At 31.6% G+C, this 19,360-nt stretch overlaps 2 protein-coding genes and 1 long non-coding RNA gene across 19 annotated transcripts in view; 1 reads left to right on the forward strand and 2 right to left on the reverse strand.

Annotated features, from left to right (window-relative positions):
- LOC141448872 (uncharacterized) overlaps window positions 1–8,667 on the forward strand; it is a 95,277-nt gene extending 86,610 nt beyond the window's left edge. For 16 of the 17 annotated variants that reach the window (XM_074117662.1, XM_074117679.1, XM_074117668.1 and 13 more), the window contains 8 exons: window positions 2,743–2,896; window positions 2,998–3,117; window positions 3,370–3,435; window positions 3,604–3,729; window positions 4,664–4,776; window positions 5,474–5,557; window positions 5,671–5,979; window positions 6,997–8,667. In XM_074117662.1, coding sequence (XP_073973763.1) covers window positions 2,743–2,896; window positions 2,998–3,117; window positions 3,370–3,435; window positions 3,604–3,729; window positions 4,664–4,776; window positions 5,474–5,557; window positions 5,671–5,979; window positions 6,997–7,583 — 1,559 coding nt within the window. In that variant the 3' untranslated portion in view covers window positions 7,584–8,667. Of the gene's footprint in view, window positions 1–646; window positions 667–2,742; window positions 2,897–2,997; window positions 3,118–3,369; window positions 3,436–3,603; window positions 3,730–4,663; window positions 4,777–5,473; window positions 5,558–5,670; window positions 5,980–6,996 lie in introns of those variants that run through there. The other variant, XM_074117680.1, reaches the window with a different exon arrangement.
- Window positions 8,668–12,125: 3,458 nt separating this feature from the next.
- On the reverse strand, window positions 12,126–13,538 carry LOC141448877 (transcriptional adapter 1-like). The gene has a single exon (XM_074117691.1). It carries the CDS (start codon window positions 13,364–13,366, stop codon window positions 12,491–12,493), a length of 876 nt encoding a protein of 291 aa, XP_073973792.1. The 5' UTR covers window positions 13,367–13,538; the 3' UTR covers window positions 12,126–12,490.
- Window positions 13,539–16,653: 3,115 nt separating this feature from the next.
- On the reverse strand, window positions 16,654–18,687 carry LOC141448887 (uncharacterized). The gene is made up of 4 exons (XR_012455248.1): window positions 18,452–18,687; window positions 18,055–18,227; window positions 17,731–17,939; window positions 16,654–16,942 (listed from the first exon to the last, which is right to left on the reverse strand). It is a non-coding gene; the product is annotated as an uncharacterized lncRNA (long non-coding RNA).
- Window positions 18,688–19,360: the final 673 nt, after the last annotated feature.

Genomic DNA, 19,360 nt, shown 5'->3' on the forward strand with positions numbered 1-19,360 from the left:
TAATTCCCTTGGTCTCTAATTTTTATTTCCATTACAGTTTCGTGCCCTAAGCCACTGTCACAGAATCTACAATAATTCTGTTATGGAATTTTTACTTAGTCAATTCATCCTTATGTTTATCTCAGCATGTCAACGTGTTTGCTTCATTCTCCTTCGGAGCGAGGCCTATACTGCCCATTCCTATTAGAGCTCCTCGTTTTAAAGCCTTCGCAAACAAATTGAGAATGTCGAAAACATTTCTCACGTTTTTTTTTTTTATTTTCCTTGCCAATCTCTCAACAGGCAAACGATTCATATTTTTGGAATTAAGGCTAACTCATACAGCCGGAGATATCTCTTTGTTCAAATCCTGCAATCCCTCCAGCTCCAAATGGGTTTCCTGTTAAGACGAATAAATGCCTCCTTCTCTTGAAAAAAAAGAAAAGAATAAAATATTTCAACTAAAATGGATCTACAGTATAAATGCTAAAATTAAAACATTAGATAAAACAACTGGTTTTTTTTTTATTACTTTTCCCTATTAAAAGTTATATATAAGCAATCAATCATTTTCATTCATCTTAATAATAGTAATAATAATGCTTATTGCCTTCGTTGATATTTTGAACAGAAAAAACAAACTAATATTTCAATGTTAAATTTAAAGCGAACTACTGGTACATTTCGGTAAGTTTACAGTTGGGCTATATTACTGTTTTATTTTTACAAACTATATGTTAAGATACTCTAGGTTATTTAAAACTTTTTTTTTCACTGCATGTTAATGTCCTACTTAATTTTTGATATACTCAATATACTCATGGTAGTGTTATTTGTAATTGAAAATTAAACCCGTAAAAAAAAGCTTGTTAATTATATGTAAAAGGCTTAAGATGCTTCTTTCCCAAATTAATTTCGGTAAGTTTAGAGCAAAATTGAGGCCAAATAAAATTTGATCCCAACCTATGAGAGAATTCCTTACTATCAAAATGGCCGTATTTAGGGATGATGCACGTCTGAATCTCTTCTTTTTTCTTCTTTAATAAATTTTGATTCTTGCTTTGAAAGGTTTGTCCTTGAAATACGGAAGGGTGAGAACAGTTCAACTACGCTTATTCATCTAGTTTTTTTAGAGGACCACAAGCACTATTAGCGCAAGACATCGAAGTCCTTGAAGAAATTTTTCTAGAAACGTAAGAAAGATGGGAGAGGGGAGCTAAATGTGAAGTTCGCCTCATTATGAGTTCTTGTGCGGATAAATAATAAGGGCTGGAAGATTAAGCTTGAACTTAATCTTGATTAAGTTTGATCCAGATTCTAAATGGCTGTAGAATGAGTGGTCCCAAAAGGAAATGTAAAAAAGAATCACCAACCCAAGAAGAGTCACTCACAAGCAAACCCTAGCTTTCAGGAATAATTCGTTTATTGGGATGTTAGTAATGTCAAAGCGGAATACCATTTATGAACATTATCCAACCTTTTAGTACAGTAAAGTAATTGCCTATTTTTTTCAGGCGGGCTCTACGTCCAACTACCAATTAGGTGTAGTGGACGGAGGCGACTAGCAAACATACTTTACTGTAAATTTCTCTTAATTAACCATTAAATAAAATCCAAGGCCTAAGACCGGAAATCGAACCCAGTAACTCCACAATACATATTAGCTTTACTGGTCTCGCCTCTAACCGCTCGGCTACCGTGGTGCCTATTTATACTTTATTGTTTACAAATACACAAAAAATAGTATTTTTTAAAAAATACAATTAATTGGTAAGTGCGCATTCCGCAATTGTTGCTTAGAATAATTTGAATATTTAAATTCGATTAGGGGGGAAACATATTCATAAAAAGGAAGTCATTATTTTAGGTTCTTTCAGGGGTTAAAAGAGACAGAGACTCATGAAATTAGGTGCCACGCTAGCCGAGCGGTTAGAGGCGAGACCTGCGAAGCTAGTATGTATTGTGGTACTGGGTTCGATTTCCGGTCTTAGGCCTTGGATTTTATTTAATGGTTAATAAAAGAAATTTACAGTGAAGAATGTTTGCTAGTCGCCTCCGTCCACGACACCTACTAACATGTAGTTGGACGTTAAGCCCCGCCTGAAAAAATAGGCGACTCTTGAAATTGTTAGGGAGGTACGAATTTCAGGAAAATGGAACGACCTATTAGCTGAAACGAGGAGTACATCATTTGAATTCCACACAGAGCAAATGCTTTTTTTATTTTACTTTTTTTAAAAAAAGTTTCTTTTCGCCTTCAAAGAGAAGAAGAAACGGGAGTCCGTTAGAAACATTGATGAAACAAGAAATGATGACCAATACAAGACTGTTGATGCCTTCGGTATGGATTTAATCATGGAAGACTAGTGTAAAAAAAAAATAAATAAGCCAATTTAAGTCGTGGAAACCCTCCACCAACCGCCCTAAAAATGAGGGAATTCAAATTAGATGTGTTCTACACGCATTTAATGATATCTGGGAGGCTAGAAAAAGTGAATGGAGGTGAGCTTCACCTTCTTGGTTGTCGTTAGCCCTAATAATTGAATTACTTAATTAGAGATGTGAAAACAAAATATCAGGAATGCATGGTTCTTAAGTAGATATTAAGCCAGGAAATATAGGAGTAATGGCTTTAGATCTAGAAATATCTATAGTTTTGGGACTGATCGTTCAGAGATTTTTTAAAATAAGCATGCTGTTTTTCTTTTTTAACTATTACTTTTGCTATAAATAGATTAATAAAATTATCTATTAATTTCCTAGTGACAAGCATCAGCCGGCGCTTGGTGTTGGAATCCTGTAAAGGAATCCGCCGGGTCTGCCACATTTGCCAACAGATATTACCCGCCAATCTAATGACGTCACATCTCTCCGACGAGCATGCTATTGAACATTCATCGTTTTTAAGAGATCCTAAGTAAGTTGATCTCCTTATTGAAAAATCTTAAATTTAAATATATTATTAAAAAATAGATTTTTTTTTTACTAATATTTGTACGATTGATTTCTAATTGGCAGCCAAGACCAAGACCCGGCTTGTGGGGAGAGATTGAAAACTAAGCTGGCTACAGCTCTTGGAGACCTACTTGACAAAGCAGTCCACAATTTGGTGCTCTCCAAGCCTAGACCAGAAAGCCAGTAAGTGCACACTCTCATTTAATGGCCATGTTTTTAATGAGCTTTAAAAAGCACTGCTGATATTTCGGGCATAGCAGTGTACAATACAAATTTGTAAAAGTCATTTAATCTCACTCATAAGACCTCAATACGGATTTTTCCAGTGGTAACTTAATCTAAAATCTGCACGATCACTTGCTCATGTGAAGGGGCTGGGAAAATAAAAAAAGTAAAATGAAAATAATCTAAAATATTTTTAATTTCCATTTTCAGACTTAGTGCAGGCGCTGCAGAACTTTTGTCCAGGATCTGTGCACTAAGAATGAAGGAAAAACAAAAGTAAATAATTATGTAATCACGTTATTTTAGTCTTTAGTTTCTTAATTTGTAATGCTTTAAAAAATGTTTTCATAAAGAGTAATGCTTTTGTGTACCCTCTAGATTGATACATTCTGTTAACTTTTTCAGATTGAAATCGTTGTCTAACATTTTTTGTATTATTTTCAGACTTAATCAACAAAATGTGCAATCAAAATTAAAACTAAATGAGAAAACTAGTGATACTGAAGATCTTGGAGGAACAAAGGTGAAGGAATTGACAAGATCGTTTCCTTGTGAATTTTGCGGACTAAAGTACGTTTGAAATAATAATAATAATAATAATAATAATAATGGTATATGTACCGCCGAAGCGAGTACAAGGGAAGGGATTAGCTATGAGGTTAGCATACTGGACTTCCACGCGGAGGTCCCGGGTTCGAATCCAGCAGCTGACCCTTAGATTTTCTCTTCCTAGGTGCTTCTTACAGCTCACAGTCCGGTGAAGGACAGTGATGTCTGTAACGAGAGAACACTGTCCGGAGGCCGGCAGTGCACTGGAAAAAGCTCCGGGCGCTAATAACCTCGGCTGTTAATAACGCCAAAAAATAAATAAATAAAATAATAATAATAATAATAATAATTAGAGTTAGTAGTTAGAGTATATGAGAGCTTGAGTGAATGTTAAAAATTACGAAATAAATTGGGTAAAGTTCTTTGCACGCCCTTGGGCCGCGAGTTAACTTATTCCGGCTAAAAAAAAGAAGCCAAGAATATGAAATAATAATAATAAAGACGCATATACCACCAGCTTTTGGTAGTAGGGAATTGTGATGTACGTGGTATTTGACGTAATCGGGTTCATGTCTATGATCATCTCATTGAACGATTTCATCCCCAGTGAGTTCGTTTCTTCCGCGGAGAGAAGACACATTCTCAGTGGGCAAATAGCTATGGTGTTGGGCATGGCGCGCATAGGTTTTTTGTATTGGGGAAGATTGCTAGTTCGGCTAATTAACGACAGACCATCCCAGCATCTTTTAGTCCAGGTGGCTGTCTTTTTACACCTTGTATTGCAAGAATAAATTTGGATTATTATTTTGTGACCAAAGTGAATGCATAACCAATATTTGAATTTCAAAATCGAATGAACTAGAAGTGTTATTGATATAATTTATTGCGTGAAACATTAATATTAAATGTTTAGGAAATATCATTTACTATTGTACATATACATTGCTTTTTACAGGTTCATGTCGGCCGGTACAAAGAAAAAACATCAGAAATTGGCGCATCCCTCAGTAATAAAGGCGCCCGATCAAACAGTGGACACCAATTCAGACGTTGATGAATATGAAAATGGTACTTTTTCATATGTAAAATATTATCTTACTGGTTTAGTTTGAGTTGTTAGTTTTTTTTTTGACAAGCTAATAAGATAGTAGACCCAAAATGAAATGAAAATGTGTTGTTGCTGCACATTGCGACAATTTCCGAAATTGCGTGAATGAAAAATCGCAAGGAAAAGTAGAAGATTGTAGATTTTATTTGTGAAGAGTTTAATAAGCAGTATCTGGAAATCCTGAATTGTTTCTGCTCAGTGATAAACTGTGTAACCACTCAAATCTAATCACAGTTATTTTTATGGAAAATCCCATTAAATTTTGCGAATTCTCACTTAAAAAGAGAATATGACGGTTTTAATCGTTTACAAAACCTATAATTGCTCTGACCATTTTTTTTTTATTTAACGTCCCTATAATAATCTTAAATATCTCACTGCTCCCAGGATTTAGGTAGAACCACTTTTTTCAAATTTACGGCTACTTGAAAATCTCCTTTTTTTTTGTAAAAATAAAAAAGCTTAGAGTAAATGTTTACTTTTTAAACACAGCTCTATTACGGGGCCGTTCATTAGGTTTCAACCTCCATGAGGGGCGGAGACCCTTCTCAAGGCCCTACCAACATCTAGGTTTTGGATAAACATATATCATTCTTATAACTTTCATTTAGTTAAATGCTTGAACTAACTTTAATACTTTAATCTAACTTTAATCAGATTGGAGGGGCGTTCCTTCGCCTAATAGTTCCAACAACGATGGTACTGGAGACAGTAGTGATTCATTCCATCCAACTTGTTCAGGTATTTAAGGGAAATTATTATTTGATTTAAGAGTATATAGTTTGAGTTGGTTGCAATGGCTTTCAGACAAATTGTACTACAGATAGATTTATTTAATTTATTGTTCTAAATAGAATGTGGTCTGAGTTTCTCATCACTGAGTGAGATAATGCGCCATCGAGCTGAAGATCATGGCCGCCAAGGAAGAAGACTGTCCAGTGACATTGGCTTGAGTGGTAGTAGACCGCATACTCCTTCAAGTGTTCACAATTCTAACGTCTCTTGCGGTAGCGGAAGTGGAAGTGCTACTCCCAACAATACAGTTTCCGTTTCTAGTGCAAGCAATGCCTGCCTAAATAGTATTACTGCTGCGTCGCTGGCCAACACTCTTAGTAGATTGCAACAGAGAACTAGAAGTAGTTCAGTGGAAACTCAGTCGTCATGTTAGTAGTATTTATAACTAAATTTACTTGATTCAAAAACTGACTTCATATTATTAATACAGTTATATTAATTATATTGTATATTAATTAATTCTTTTAATATTGCCCAGTCATCCGAACTTGGCAGCCACTTTCAAAATCTTATATCTTTTACCAACGACAGAATTCATCCGGGCTGTTGGTTATTATCAAATTAGCCTACATTATGAACCTGATAACGTAGTGAATTATTATTCAAAAGCCAAACTAGGTGGAGGGTAAAAGGAAAGTTTGAAGATTCTATATCAGATTAAGAATCGAGGTGAGGAAGAGAATTTTGTGAACTTCTTTTAGGGAATTTCAGATTTGTTCTTCGATTTAGAAATGTGATATCAGGGATCTTATTTTGTCTTCAAGTATGTTTATCTTTTTTTGCTACTGTCGAGGACTTACATAAAAATAATACTTGCTATTTGATTTGTTATACCCCATTAAATATCCACTTCAGGAATTCTTCTGTGCTCAAGCTAAATTGTCCTAAAACTAACGCTTTTTTTTCTTCAAGGGTTGTAAGTTCGCTATATTTCTAGCCTTATGTACGCTATTCTCCACTACCGGATTTTCGATGCTGCGAAGCACTCTCTTTTCTAGCAGATCAGACAGAGTTAATCTGAGGCTCGGAAGTTTTTACTTCCAGTGCCGTTTATCAAGTTCTGTAGACTGTGAGGTTCTTTTGTGGGCAAGCTCCTTCTCCTTGGCGCCGTGAAATATCTATTTCTGGCCGCAAGCCTATTCAATCTCATTTTCCAATTGGATAAAATTCTTCCGAGATATTTGAACTGGAGATACTCTTTAAAACAAAGTTTTCCCTCAATCAGATCTCAATTTCCTCTATACTGCAATATACATTGTTTTGTGGAGGTGGCTACAGAATTCTAGCCAATAAGTACCACTCTACAAGTCAACATGGCAATATTCCTTCAAACTATTCTTGAATCAGTGGGTATAATCTTGAATGAACATTATTTCTGATTATAGGTGGTGGTAGCAGTGTAACTACTACAACCAGTAGCAGTAGAGGAGGCCGGGCCGGAAGTAGAGGTAGAAGAGGTGGGAGCAGTGGTCGAACCGTTTTACAGGCTCAGCTGAAAATGCAGCAACAATCTGAACAGAAATCAGAAGATAGTAATAGTATAGGTGGAGATTGTGGTAGTTCCAGTAATGAAGAAGCGATTAAGGGAAAAACACGTCGTACAGCAAACCGTAAATCGAACACGCCAAATTCTAAAAAGCAACAATCAACTAGTACAACAAACACGACCACAAGTGGCGGAGGAGCACAACAAAAGGGCAGCAGAAACAGCGGTGGAAGACAGCCAAGAGGTGGGCGAGCTACACGTAAGGGTAGTGCACAGAAGAAAACGCGGGCCGTCTCTGAGGAAGAAGCAGCCAAAGCGAAACAAGCATTACGACAAGTTTCCCTAGATAGAACCGGTCCCAATACGATGCGCAGTACCAACAGAATCACCAATGCGACCACATCGATTTCTACTGAAACTACAGCCGCGTCAGAAGTTAAAACTGACAGCCAGTTACCTAGCGAACAGTCCAATATTTTAACCTAAATTAATATTTATTAAATTTTTAATTAAATAGCCACCCTCCAAATAATTATGAAATCAAATTCCTTACTTTTATTTTATATGATTTCCATTATTCAACTGTGTCCTTTTAATAACTATTAGTTTTTTAAAATATTGTACCTGTATGAAAACAACATTTTCCTAGTACAAATAATAATAATTTGTTTGCCATTCAAGAAAGAAAAATGTGGTATCTCTTTTTATAAACTTAGTAGTTGCAGAAATCGCATTAAAAAAAAGAAGAAAATTCCTTAAATTTATTCGATTTTACGTATTTTTTGCTCAATTAATTTGAAAGCATTAATTTTTATAAATAAAACAAAAAACGACAACAAAAAATTCGTTGATCTCTAAAAAGAAAAAAAATATATATATTGGGCAAGTTTATTCTAATTTAAGTGATACTTAAAATAAATAAGCTCTAACTTTAATAAATAATATGTTAGCAGCTATTATCGTATAAAATATAAGGGCGCCTGTAAATAAATCTAAATATATTTAAAAAAATAATAAAAAGAACCAGAATGATGCTGACTAGCGTATTTGTAAATACAATAAATAAGTTAAATACATTATTATTTTTTTTTGTTTATAAGTTTATTTATGATTGGTTAAAATTCTGTCCGAGGGTGTAACGGTAATTTTTGTAAATAATGGGTGGATCTCTTTCTTTTTTATGAGTTTTTTGTAAATAAAATTTATTATTAACCTCTCTCTCAATGAACTAAGGTTTTTTTTTTTCTTAAAAAAGCGAAGAAAAAAAAGTAAAGAGGCTGTGAATAAATAAAATTAATCTATAAAGAAAATAAGTCCCTATCCCTCTCACATGTGACCCTAAAGACGTAATTGTTTCAAAGGAAAAAATTAAATAAATGAAATAATAAATATTTCTTTTATTTTTATTTTTTTTAACTATTTAAATCATATACAGTGCGCTCTTTTTTGTGGTATGTTGACAGCAGTGATCTCGCAACTTTTTTTAATTGTAAATAATTTATTAAATATAATATGTAAAAAATTATTATTTTTAATCACTAAATAAACAGATTAAATACTGTTAAGTACATTTTTCGATTTTTTTTTTTTTTCAACTTTAGCGGTATTTTTGATAACGATAGTAGTTTTATAGTTAAAGTAAATAAATAGATTTTGTTTTAAGAAGAAGAAAAAAAAGAAGTGCCTTCCATTAAAATAAAATTTTCCTTTATTTAGTCAGTATCATTTTTTTTTTTTTTCAATATAATTCAAAATACGTGTAGTCAAGTATTGTACAATTTGAGTATATTGAGTGAAATTTTTTTTTTTTAAATTAAATTTTTATTGCTAAAACAAAAGATTTTTAATTTTATTTTTTAGAAAAAATAATAAAATTACTAGTTATAAAAATCCAATAAAGATTTGTGTTAACCAGATATTTAAATGGTCATACCACTTTTAGAAGTTCGAATAAATTATTAGTTGTGTATGTAATTATACACTTATATAATAAATATTATTTTATATATAATATTGTAATTATTACAATTTAAATTATATATCTTATATTTACCCGGAAATTTTCGGAAAAGGGGGGAAAAAAAATAGATTTACCTTTTATATAATTTTTAGCGAATGAATTTCAGTTTTAAAGGTCTGTTCCTTTTATTTGAAGAAAAGAAATAATTAATAAATAAATTTGATTAGTGGATTTTCAAGTTTTTATAATTTATATTGAACAAAATGTCTAAAACAAAATTTCAAAAATATATAATATTTAGACCCTTCAACTTGTATACATTTATATATGCATGTAAACCATATATGTATATAATCAGTATAAATTTTGAAAAGAAAAAGCAAATATATATAATGACTTTGTTCCACACAATTTTTTGTCATTTAGACACATTGTGGTTTTCCAAACATGATGATTAATTCTAATTAACATACTCGGTTGGTAAGCGAGTTATCTATTAAGTCCGCCTCATTTTAAGGTTAAAAATTGCCCTAGCCAGACTGGCAAGTGCTTCTCACACAAATCATTACCACAAGAAGAGAAAGTTGAGGTCTCTAATATTGTTTATCGTTATAACTAAAAAAAGCAATAAGTTCGAATTTGACATTTCGTAAAGGTATCAGCTGTCACGGAAACGATATGATAACAGACAAAATCGAATCATTTGGAAGTACTACTTTATAGGTTTTTCAAGTATTTTTAGATTTTGGTGAAAACGGTTCCTCTGGTACCCTAATTACTTGGTTACCTTAGTGCGCAATAGTAGTCCCTTAATGTGAATAATTTCCTGAGAAATTTCGGCACTTTTAGATGAGGTAGGTGTTGGGCATTTTCTTTAAATCGTTAATAGTTTGCAATATACAAGGACTTATCAACAATTAAATATATTTTTCTCTTACTTTTTGTAGAATTCTCATAAAAAATAAAATCTTGAAAAAAGAAAGGAAAAACCATAATTCGATAATTTAACTTTGATTACCCTGGACACTCACGCGAAGCCCCAGAGTTCGAGCCCTGCCTTCACTATCCAGAAGCCTGCAGTGCACTAGAAGGCTTTGTCACCCCAGGTACGCCTTAAATAAAAAAAATCTAGCCTACTAATTACTGTTCATTATTTTTGGTGACGAGTCAGTTTCAATAGGATGAAACTATGAACAGATAAGACAGAAGACACACCAACTCTCTAATGATGTAAAACAGTATATTGTAAATTAGCCCTGAAGATGACCTAGTCCGCTAGGTCGAAGCTCGGCAGAATAAAGTTTATAATGACTGAAACTGGCATTAATTTTTTCATCCTACTAAGTTTTTAGGGGCGGATATTGGTGGAGTTGTATTGGATTGTTTGTGAAAAATACCAAATTTGAATCCCACTTATTTGTGAGAAAACAGGTAACAGGAGATATGTCCACCGCCCACGTCTGTGAAACATAACCGGTGGTGGTATGTACATTGTGCCCTATCTCAAAAAATAGGCGATTCCTTTTAAACTATGGTTTTTACAAGCTTCCAATTCTCTGATTATTTTTTTCCAACACTAAATCTGCCACCACGGTTCAAAGACGCGGGAACCCAAGCCTAATGAACCCTTCATCTTCCAACCACTCTAAGAGCCTTACTTCACTGAAAGCTTCTCGGTCCACCTGGTTAAATCTTAAGAATCCTCGTTTGCTTCCAAATTTTGCCCACCATTGACATTTGCCTGCTTCCAAACAACTTAAGTTTTGAAAATTTAACTTTAGTTAATAATATTTCATATTCATCTGTGATAAAGAAAGATTAATTTAGAATTGATCAGAGTTTAATCTTTTCTTTTCACGTTCCTTATTATTTATAATGTACTTCAAAAATATCTCCCGAGTTGAGATACATTGCTACTAAAAGTTTTGAGAGTATTCGTTTTCAACTGTATAAAACATTGAATCTTGGAAATTTTATTCTAAAATGCGTTATTGAAGATCTTATCACTCTCTGTGTATAATTTTATTTTGACTTGTCCAGACAAAATAAATTACTAGAACCTGGGCGAGATGAATTAATTAAGCCAAAGAACAGATTAAATACACTATTCCGATTACTGGATAATTTAAAATGTAATGTAACTTTCTACTGGACATAATAATTGGTCTACATTACAATTTTAGAAAAATTTTACAAAAAAAAGATCAATTCATTTAATCAATCATATTAGTTTTCACTTTCTCTTATCTCTCATAAGTATGGAAGTATGGCAATCGTGCAGATTTTATGGTTTCAAGTAGTCATCGGATTGTATTGTCGCCAATTGTATTGGGTTTATGAGTGATCCAAATGTTCAGCCAGAGGTTTACTTAACTGAATATATATATAAATATTTCACTTTTCTGGAATATTTCTTTACGATTTTGCCTAAAAACTAGAGCTTCCTTCCAATAGAGACGTTTCATTTACCGTACTTTTATTTACAACTGCGTAATTTTATTTAGAATTGAATATGAAATCCGAAGTTTGGAGAAAATGACTCAACCATGAGAATTGGAGTACTAGTAGCTCTTAAGATTTAAATTCGCTAACCTTAATGTCACAAGTTGATCTACTACTTACTTTGCCCAATTAAAAAACAATTTCAAAGTAGTTTACGGTATTTATTTTATTACTATTTTAATGCCATATAATTTTAATTGGTGTAAAATCTATAAAAAAAAAAAAAAAATTGGAGATACTAGTAATTTTATTTTAATAATGTTTAGAACCAGAAACTTGAGCAGTTAGTACAAATTTTAAATACTCGGAAAAAATGTTTTCTTGATTATATCCGTTAAATCAAGCATGTTTTTCTCATTTGAATGTGTGAAAGAAGCATTGTAAGTAGAAGTCAAAATCTTCACCAGACTAATGAAACAAACTCTGATGATGGTCTTAAATACGAAAAAAGTGTTTTCTAGGTAGATAAAATCAACTAAATTATCCAGCACTGTGGACCCATATTTATAAATTTTTCTGTTTTTTCATGTCTGCCGTTTTTTTAATCGACTTGTCAGAAATGAGACTTTTTTATTCATAGAAAACTGTTTTATTTTAAAAAGTGAGTCGACCCACGTTAGTACAATTTTTTTTAATTTATTCGTTAAAAGTATTACAAGATCTATGTGATGAGGAATGAGGTAGCGCTACAATTGGCACAGAATTAAGTTCTGTAGAAATAGAACAAATTGGCAAAGTTATTACAAATTTAGTATCAGTCATTTAGCACTTTTTCTACTCTAATAACTACTTGCAATAAAACAAAAAAAAAAAGATCACAGTTGATTGGATCACTTTGTGGAAACATCTCACCATAAAAACAGTGTTCAAGAATATACTGAAACAATGCTAAATATCTACAAATATTAATTTAAAACAGACAAAAAGGTTGTCAATCGTCACAAGGATAAGTAAATCTTGCGTACATCCTTTCCGTATTCACAGTTTTCGTAAAGTATGAAGCTACCAAACTTGGGTGCAACTTTAACGTGTAAAGTATATCACTAACAGTTATAGGTGCCAGTGGCACGCTGGGAGCATCACTTGCAGCTATAGAAAAAAGTTCTTTTTGATACAACTCTTCCTTGGATCTTCTAAGCGAAGGTGCGAGGAATCCTTTTACGTTTGCATCTAATGTTAAGTTATGATATTCTCCGTTATTATTCTTGGCTACACTTCGCAACCAAGGGTTTAAACTAGCCTTTCCTACAGCGTGAACAAATCCATTATTCATAAAACAACAACCTTTTCTTTTTCTAATGACGGCTACTATAATACTTCTCAAGAACTGATGCGTGGCTAAGCACAGTAAATCTGCCACTTCTGTACTGGCCGCTTCTAGTCCGTGTTCCCAGGCTGCGAAAGTAGCACGAACCATCATGGTTGAAGTGTCCGGCAATAAACGATCGTGCGATATAAACGGTGGTAGTTCAGCATCAACTTCTTGCCTTTCTGTCACATCATAAAATATAGTATCAACTGGTTCAAAAGTATGGTTAATATGAGAAGAAGAACGATTCCATGTAGGTTTGGGTTCATTGGAAGAGGCCGTAATGTGGGCACATTTTTTCAAAACTTTTAATATTAATTGATTATGTAAATGTAATTGGCTACCAGTTAAACACTTACTCGCCTCACACTCAAATTCGTGCCGGGTAAGTTCCATTCTAAACCATCTGTTCATCAATTGAAGATATTCTTCGCTCCTGTCACCCAGAGACTCCATTAGCGTTTGTCTTATAGCTATAATACTATCGAACTCACCCATTTTGATAGTTTTTAATAATATTGCACTTCTTAATAGAACTCTTTAACAAGAATATTAGATAACGAAATATACTTGCACATTGATCGTCTTATTCCATCCTATCTTTTCAAAAAACACTAAGCAACGGTAACACTTCAGTAACCTCCTGAGCCACACCACTACATGCATCAAATAATCGGTTTAACATGTGTGTTAGTTCAATGAACTATCTTTTTACAGTAAATATTTTAGATTATTTGTATTATGTTAGGATACTTATAGTGAAAAATAATTTAAAGTAGAAATTCTTGTAAAAATAATTATACGATCCAAAAATAATTGCAAAATATTTGGTGTTCTCTTAAAAAAAAAATTGTAATAAAATTTCATGTTTAAAAAGCAACTATTTGCCCAACTACACTTCTAAATTTACCAGCATTAATCTAACAAAATCTAAGATCACTAAATAACAACTAGCTGACGAATTCAGTCGCTACTGATAAATGGGTGCCAGAAACTCCCTATCATCATGGAATGTTGATTGTCTTTAATGGAGTATTTATGGATGTATCTTTGTTAGTCAATAAATCATCACTTATGTACATTATAAGAAGTAATAACCGAACTACCGCTGAGATGGACATTAACACTGTCTGATAGATATTATATACCTGTATATAAATGATGTACTTTTAAAACAGTCTAAGATGATGTTGACCAAACTAAAACAACCAAAGAGACTGTGATACCAGTTACTCTTTAATGTTTACAATTCTGAATCTAGAATGTAATACTTTAATACTGTTAGATCAGATTGTCAAAAAGTAAGGGAGATAAATCCTCTAACAGATAAGACTAATTTCTATTTTATCGATTTTCCCACAAGTGAAACATTCAAACGATTTTTACTGAAGTATTTTTTTCTATCAAAACTCAGGTGCAATAAAAAAATAAGATATTGGTTTAAAAAGTTCATAGAAATTTATTATTTTTTTCATTTATCCCTGCCGAGGATTCGAACATCTTATTAGACAAACTTAAGAGCTGTTTTGTCTTTTCAAGGGTTTATATATGATCAATAAATTATTATTATTTTCAAGGAATTAAGGAGAAAATAGAACAAAAACTCTTGGAGTTTTCCAACTTGTGCGAACTTTTTTACAATGAACGAGCAAATCATGAATTTTTCCTTATCTTTTTTGTTGAATGTTGGTTTAGGTTGGGCAGTGATGCAGTGATTCTTACATTAGAATAAGTATGGTCTCCAAACAAACCTCACGCTATTTATTTATTCATATTTCCTTGGCAATTAGCTAGTTTAAAATAAACGTCAACACAACAAGAATAAAATTATGAGATAAAACAAACGGATTAATGCTTTAAATAATCAATTTGGCATACTCAATACACCAATTAAGTTATTTTGTATGAGGTGATTTTATAGCAATGTCCTTAAAACTACAATTTCATTGTATAAACCTGAATTGCATAGGACGTTCTGTATACACTATATACAACGGACACTTCTTCACACTCATCTTAAAGACAAATTCAATATCTACAGATTTTAATAACAATCCTCTTCTTTTCACAGACTTGATGCGCTACCTAAGGCACTTCATCGAGAAAAAGATTAAAAACAAAACGCCACACATGAGACCTAGCATTAATAATTAATGACAAGCCATTATAAAACTTTCCAAACTTCTTTACGGACTTATTAAACATGAACTAAAATATATCTTCGTAATCAAATCTATAAAGACCCTCGGTCTAGAACTCTGGCACCCTTCAACAGACAAACCAAACAAAGATTCTAAGCAAATAGTTGATGTTCCGTACTAAGTCGCAAACTCACACTAACTACCATCTCAACAATCCATTTTTTAAGCAACCAGCCATGAAAGCACCGTTCTCAATGTCGTAATCCTTTTGTACAGTCTCTCACCTCTATTTCCATTTCTGACAATCTTCCATGCCAACTTAACTACAATGGCTCTGAGATCTCCTTCAGGAATTGATAAGTATGTATCTCGTTGAGAATGCTACCAGTACGTAATTTCTCTCTTCCTGCTATTAAAAGATTGCACTGTTCATCACATTTGGTTATTTTTTACTTTACTGCATAGATTTTAAATTTCTAAATAATTAAACCTTCTTTAGTCCAACGTTGACCAATTTAAGTCATTACTCGGCTCCTGGTTTGGGTTACTATCGAAAGAATTATTCACATTTTAGATTTGCTAAATTTAGAATTCTATTTTGGATTCGTTCTGGTCTGTGAATAGAAGCTGAACAATGAGAACAAGTAATTAATCCTCGTTTCGAACAAGGACCGCTTAAAAAAGTACACTATTACGTCTACTTAAGAAGTGTTTGGAAAACCTAAAAATGAAGTCAACTGACTTGTCTAATTACAAACTAAGATGATAATTGTAAGATAATAGGTAAAAATCACTCCTATCCAATAGCGGTGTTTCTCTCCAAAACTACATGGCAACTTTAGAAGTGAAGAGCTGATTGGTTTCTAGGGTAAGCAACCAAGTTGGAGTTACTGATATTTAGCACCATTGTTTTTAGCTCAGACCATCGATTAAGTTTACTAATTCATCTGTGTATCCAGGAACATTCAGACATCTATTGAGAGAAGGAATTTATCCTTTATTTGTATTTAAATAATTTATAGTGAAATAAAGATTGTTTTAAAACATTGAGATTCCAAAATTATAATTATTTGATTTTTTTTTTTAATAGCTATAAATCTCGTGAACTCAAAAAATTCATTTGTAAATCAAGCCAAATTAACATTTCTTTAAAACGTTATTTTATGCCGTTTGTGAGATCTTGAATATGAAACCGAACCGCTTTAATCATCTTAAATTTAGGAAGACTAACGTATTTTATTGAAGATTTGAAACTTAAGAAGAATTTACTCAGATGAGCAGTTGTTATAGATTACGAAAACATATACTTCAAGAGCATTGCAATTAACCAATGAGTTAGTACGAAATTTGTTCTTTGTAATTTAAAGCTACATTCACCAAAGAAGAGAAACATCAATGAAGCAATCTTTATTTATTAGCAGCCAAAATCAGTTGGCAAAAAAGAAATCTGCAAATAAAATTATTTCTTAAACTTGAGAGTTAACTTAAGTTTTCCATTCTTAAAATGAAAAAGGAAGAAAGATTGGCGTTGATAATGGGTAGGGACTCAAATCGATTTCATTAAAAGATTTTTCATTACACTTACCGAAAGTTATAAATTATACTAAGAAATTATAAATACAGCTTCATTTCAGAAAAATAAAAAACTCAAATAATATGGATTCTTTTACATAGATAAGTTTTATAAGAATTTTAAAATAGTACATACCAATAGATTATTCCAGCAATTTAAAGGTGAAAAAAAATTTCAATTTTAATTTAACTAAACTTTTCACTGGATTTTGTTTAATTTTACACAATAAGAACTCACAAAATTTTACATTTTCTGTTTAGAAAGTTCAAACTTATATAGAAATACACGATCACTTTTATTAGAGTTCACAATTGGGTTCGGAGAAAAAGGATGCTAATGGCGACCACAAAATTTCCATATCTGGAAAATAGGAAATGAAATTTATTAAATAGATATATAAAATAAAGAAAAAAGAAATAAACATTTAAAATTAATTAATTATTCTTTAAAAAAAATTGTAATAATTAAATTATTTATTACAATAATTAAAATTAAATTTCTGAAATTTTGGTATACAAATAATGATTTGATGCATCATAAAAACAAATTTATGCGTATTTTAAAATTAATAATTGAATAAATTAAAAATATAAATTCAATTAATTGCATGATCGTAATAAATGTATAATTGTTTTTTTATATATTAACTCTTATGACCCTACAGCTACTTTTCGATTCAGTCCATTTCAAGATGTCCTCAGCTTCAGCATCTCCCGGTGTAATTATATTTTATCTTTAATTATATTGGGTAAAATAAATACAATCCAAAGAAAAGTATTATTTAATTAGTAAAATTAGTTATGAATAAAATAATTATTTAAGAGATATTTGATTTTAACTTGGATTCTAGAATAATATTGGTATTTAAAGATGAATTAGGTCAAACGGATCACTGAAATGGTCCACAATTTCTTTAAATTGACTGATAATTGTAGGATAATATTAAGAGGAAAATTTTTTCATTAAGAATCTATCTACATTATAATAAAGAATATTAATTTTTTGGGGTACTATTGATAAAAAATGCTATTGTAAAATACTTTTCTGCATAATTTTCACTAATGAGATTTCACACTTTTGTTGAATTCAGATTCTTTTAAGATACTACAATTATTATGGAGATGCCATGAATAATATTTAAAACATACCTGGCTTTTTAATTTTTCAATTGTTTGTTCTTTAATCAACTGTAATGACACTTTAAGATTTCTTTGTTTTCATTATTCTTGATTAGGAATTTTCTTTGTTTAGAATAATTTCACTATGATTTACAGATGTGTTCCAATGGTAAAAGTTTCTCTTTTTTTTTCAACTATTGGTCTACCAAGTAGTGTAAAGAAATTAACAATAAGTTCACCTAAAAAAAACACAAACAAAAAAACAGTTTAAAATTCATTAATTAATTTGCAAGTAAAAGTTAAAATAATACATTTTGATGCCAATGCCCATCTTTTTGAGCCAAAGTCTCTTACCTACAAATTTATGAAATAGTTTTAATTTCTTGTATTAGATCTTTTTGTTTTAATTATTATTATTTAAAAAAATAATATTTTAATTACAGACGGGCGTGAGTGATCAGTGAGTTCGAGTGTACGATTGCAGTGCAAATGTTCATCTTCAAGTTTGCTGAGCCTGGAAGCGTAACCTTCAAAAAAAGATAAGGTAATAAGTTTTCATTATTTTATAGAATGAATTTAATGTACGAAATCTTTGTACGGTAACTTAACTTTTGAAAAAAACTACATTTACATAATTGTTTGCAAACAAAACTTGGCTGCTGCTCTTTCAAATTTCTCTAATTCACTAATGAGCAAACCAGCATTACTTCCAAATAATTAATTCAAATGAACTAATTTAAATTCTACTTACAGTTTAGACTATTTTCAGTTGTGTTTGAAACAAAATAATAACTATATAGCTAAATCAGTACCTTTAAGGACAAATCTTTAGCCCAGAAACATTTCAATAAATGTAAATTGTAAAATGAAAACATATTGGTATTGGTTGGAGTTCAGGAGAAAATCTAATTATGAAATTACGGTGAATCCCTCTAGATATCCTTTCTACAAGTTGTTTCCCTGTACAGCCCAACTAATATAGTAGTGTTCACAGAATGGCGTATATTTGTTTACACCCATTACATGTGGGCCAAAGCTGCATTTTATTTTATTTTTAAATTTAGTAGTCGATCATGTGTAACATAGAAGTTGCGTATAATATTTAATTTTGATTAATGCACTTCATTTGACTTAGTAATTCAGAAAACAGCAGATAATACTTTACATAAATTAAATAATACAAAATTGCCCTCAACGGAATCTGACTCTTTTTGGTTTTAAATTCTTTTAAATTTTTAATGTCAACTGCAGCAGTTAATTTTTCATAAATTGTTCATAATTCAGAATAGATTTAAAAAATACACTGAAGCAAATCTATATCTCAGAATATTTGGTGATCAGTTTCATACTTATTTCATTCAGATATTTGTTTTTTTTTATTACATGTGCTTGACTAAGAATCCTAATAATATGAGCTACTTTGTTGGGTACTACTAATCGTGACGCACTGAGATCTCTTGCCGTTTCAGGACAACAATTTAACTTTGGACCATCTTGTATCTAATTAGTTAATTCTATTTTAGAATTTGGGAACCCTTCGAGTTTAAAAAAAAGTGATCCTTACAAAACGGTCTCTCTCTTTCTCCATCCTCTCTCTATTTGCGCGCGAGTATGTGAAAGTATGTATGTGAACATTAAAACCAAAAATCATATTAAGTTC

This window comes from Rhodnius prolixus, unplaced genomic scaffold, assembly GCF_049639745.1.
Source record: "Rhodnius prolixus isolate KJV_2025 unplaced genomic scaffold, Rpr scaffold_2, whole genome shotgun sequence".
In the NCBI taxonomy this organism is placed as follows: domain Eukaryota; kingdom Metazoa; phylum Arthropoda; class Insecta; order Hemiptera; family Reduviidae; genus Rhodnius; species Rhodnius prolixus.

Coding starts and splice junctions, on each gene's coding strand:
- LOC141448877 (XM_074117691.1), bottom strand. CDS start 13,366: ATGGGTGAGTTCGATAGTATTATAGCTATAAGACAAACGCTAATGGAG.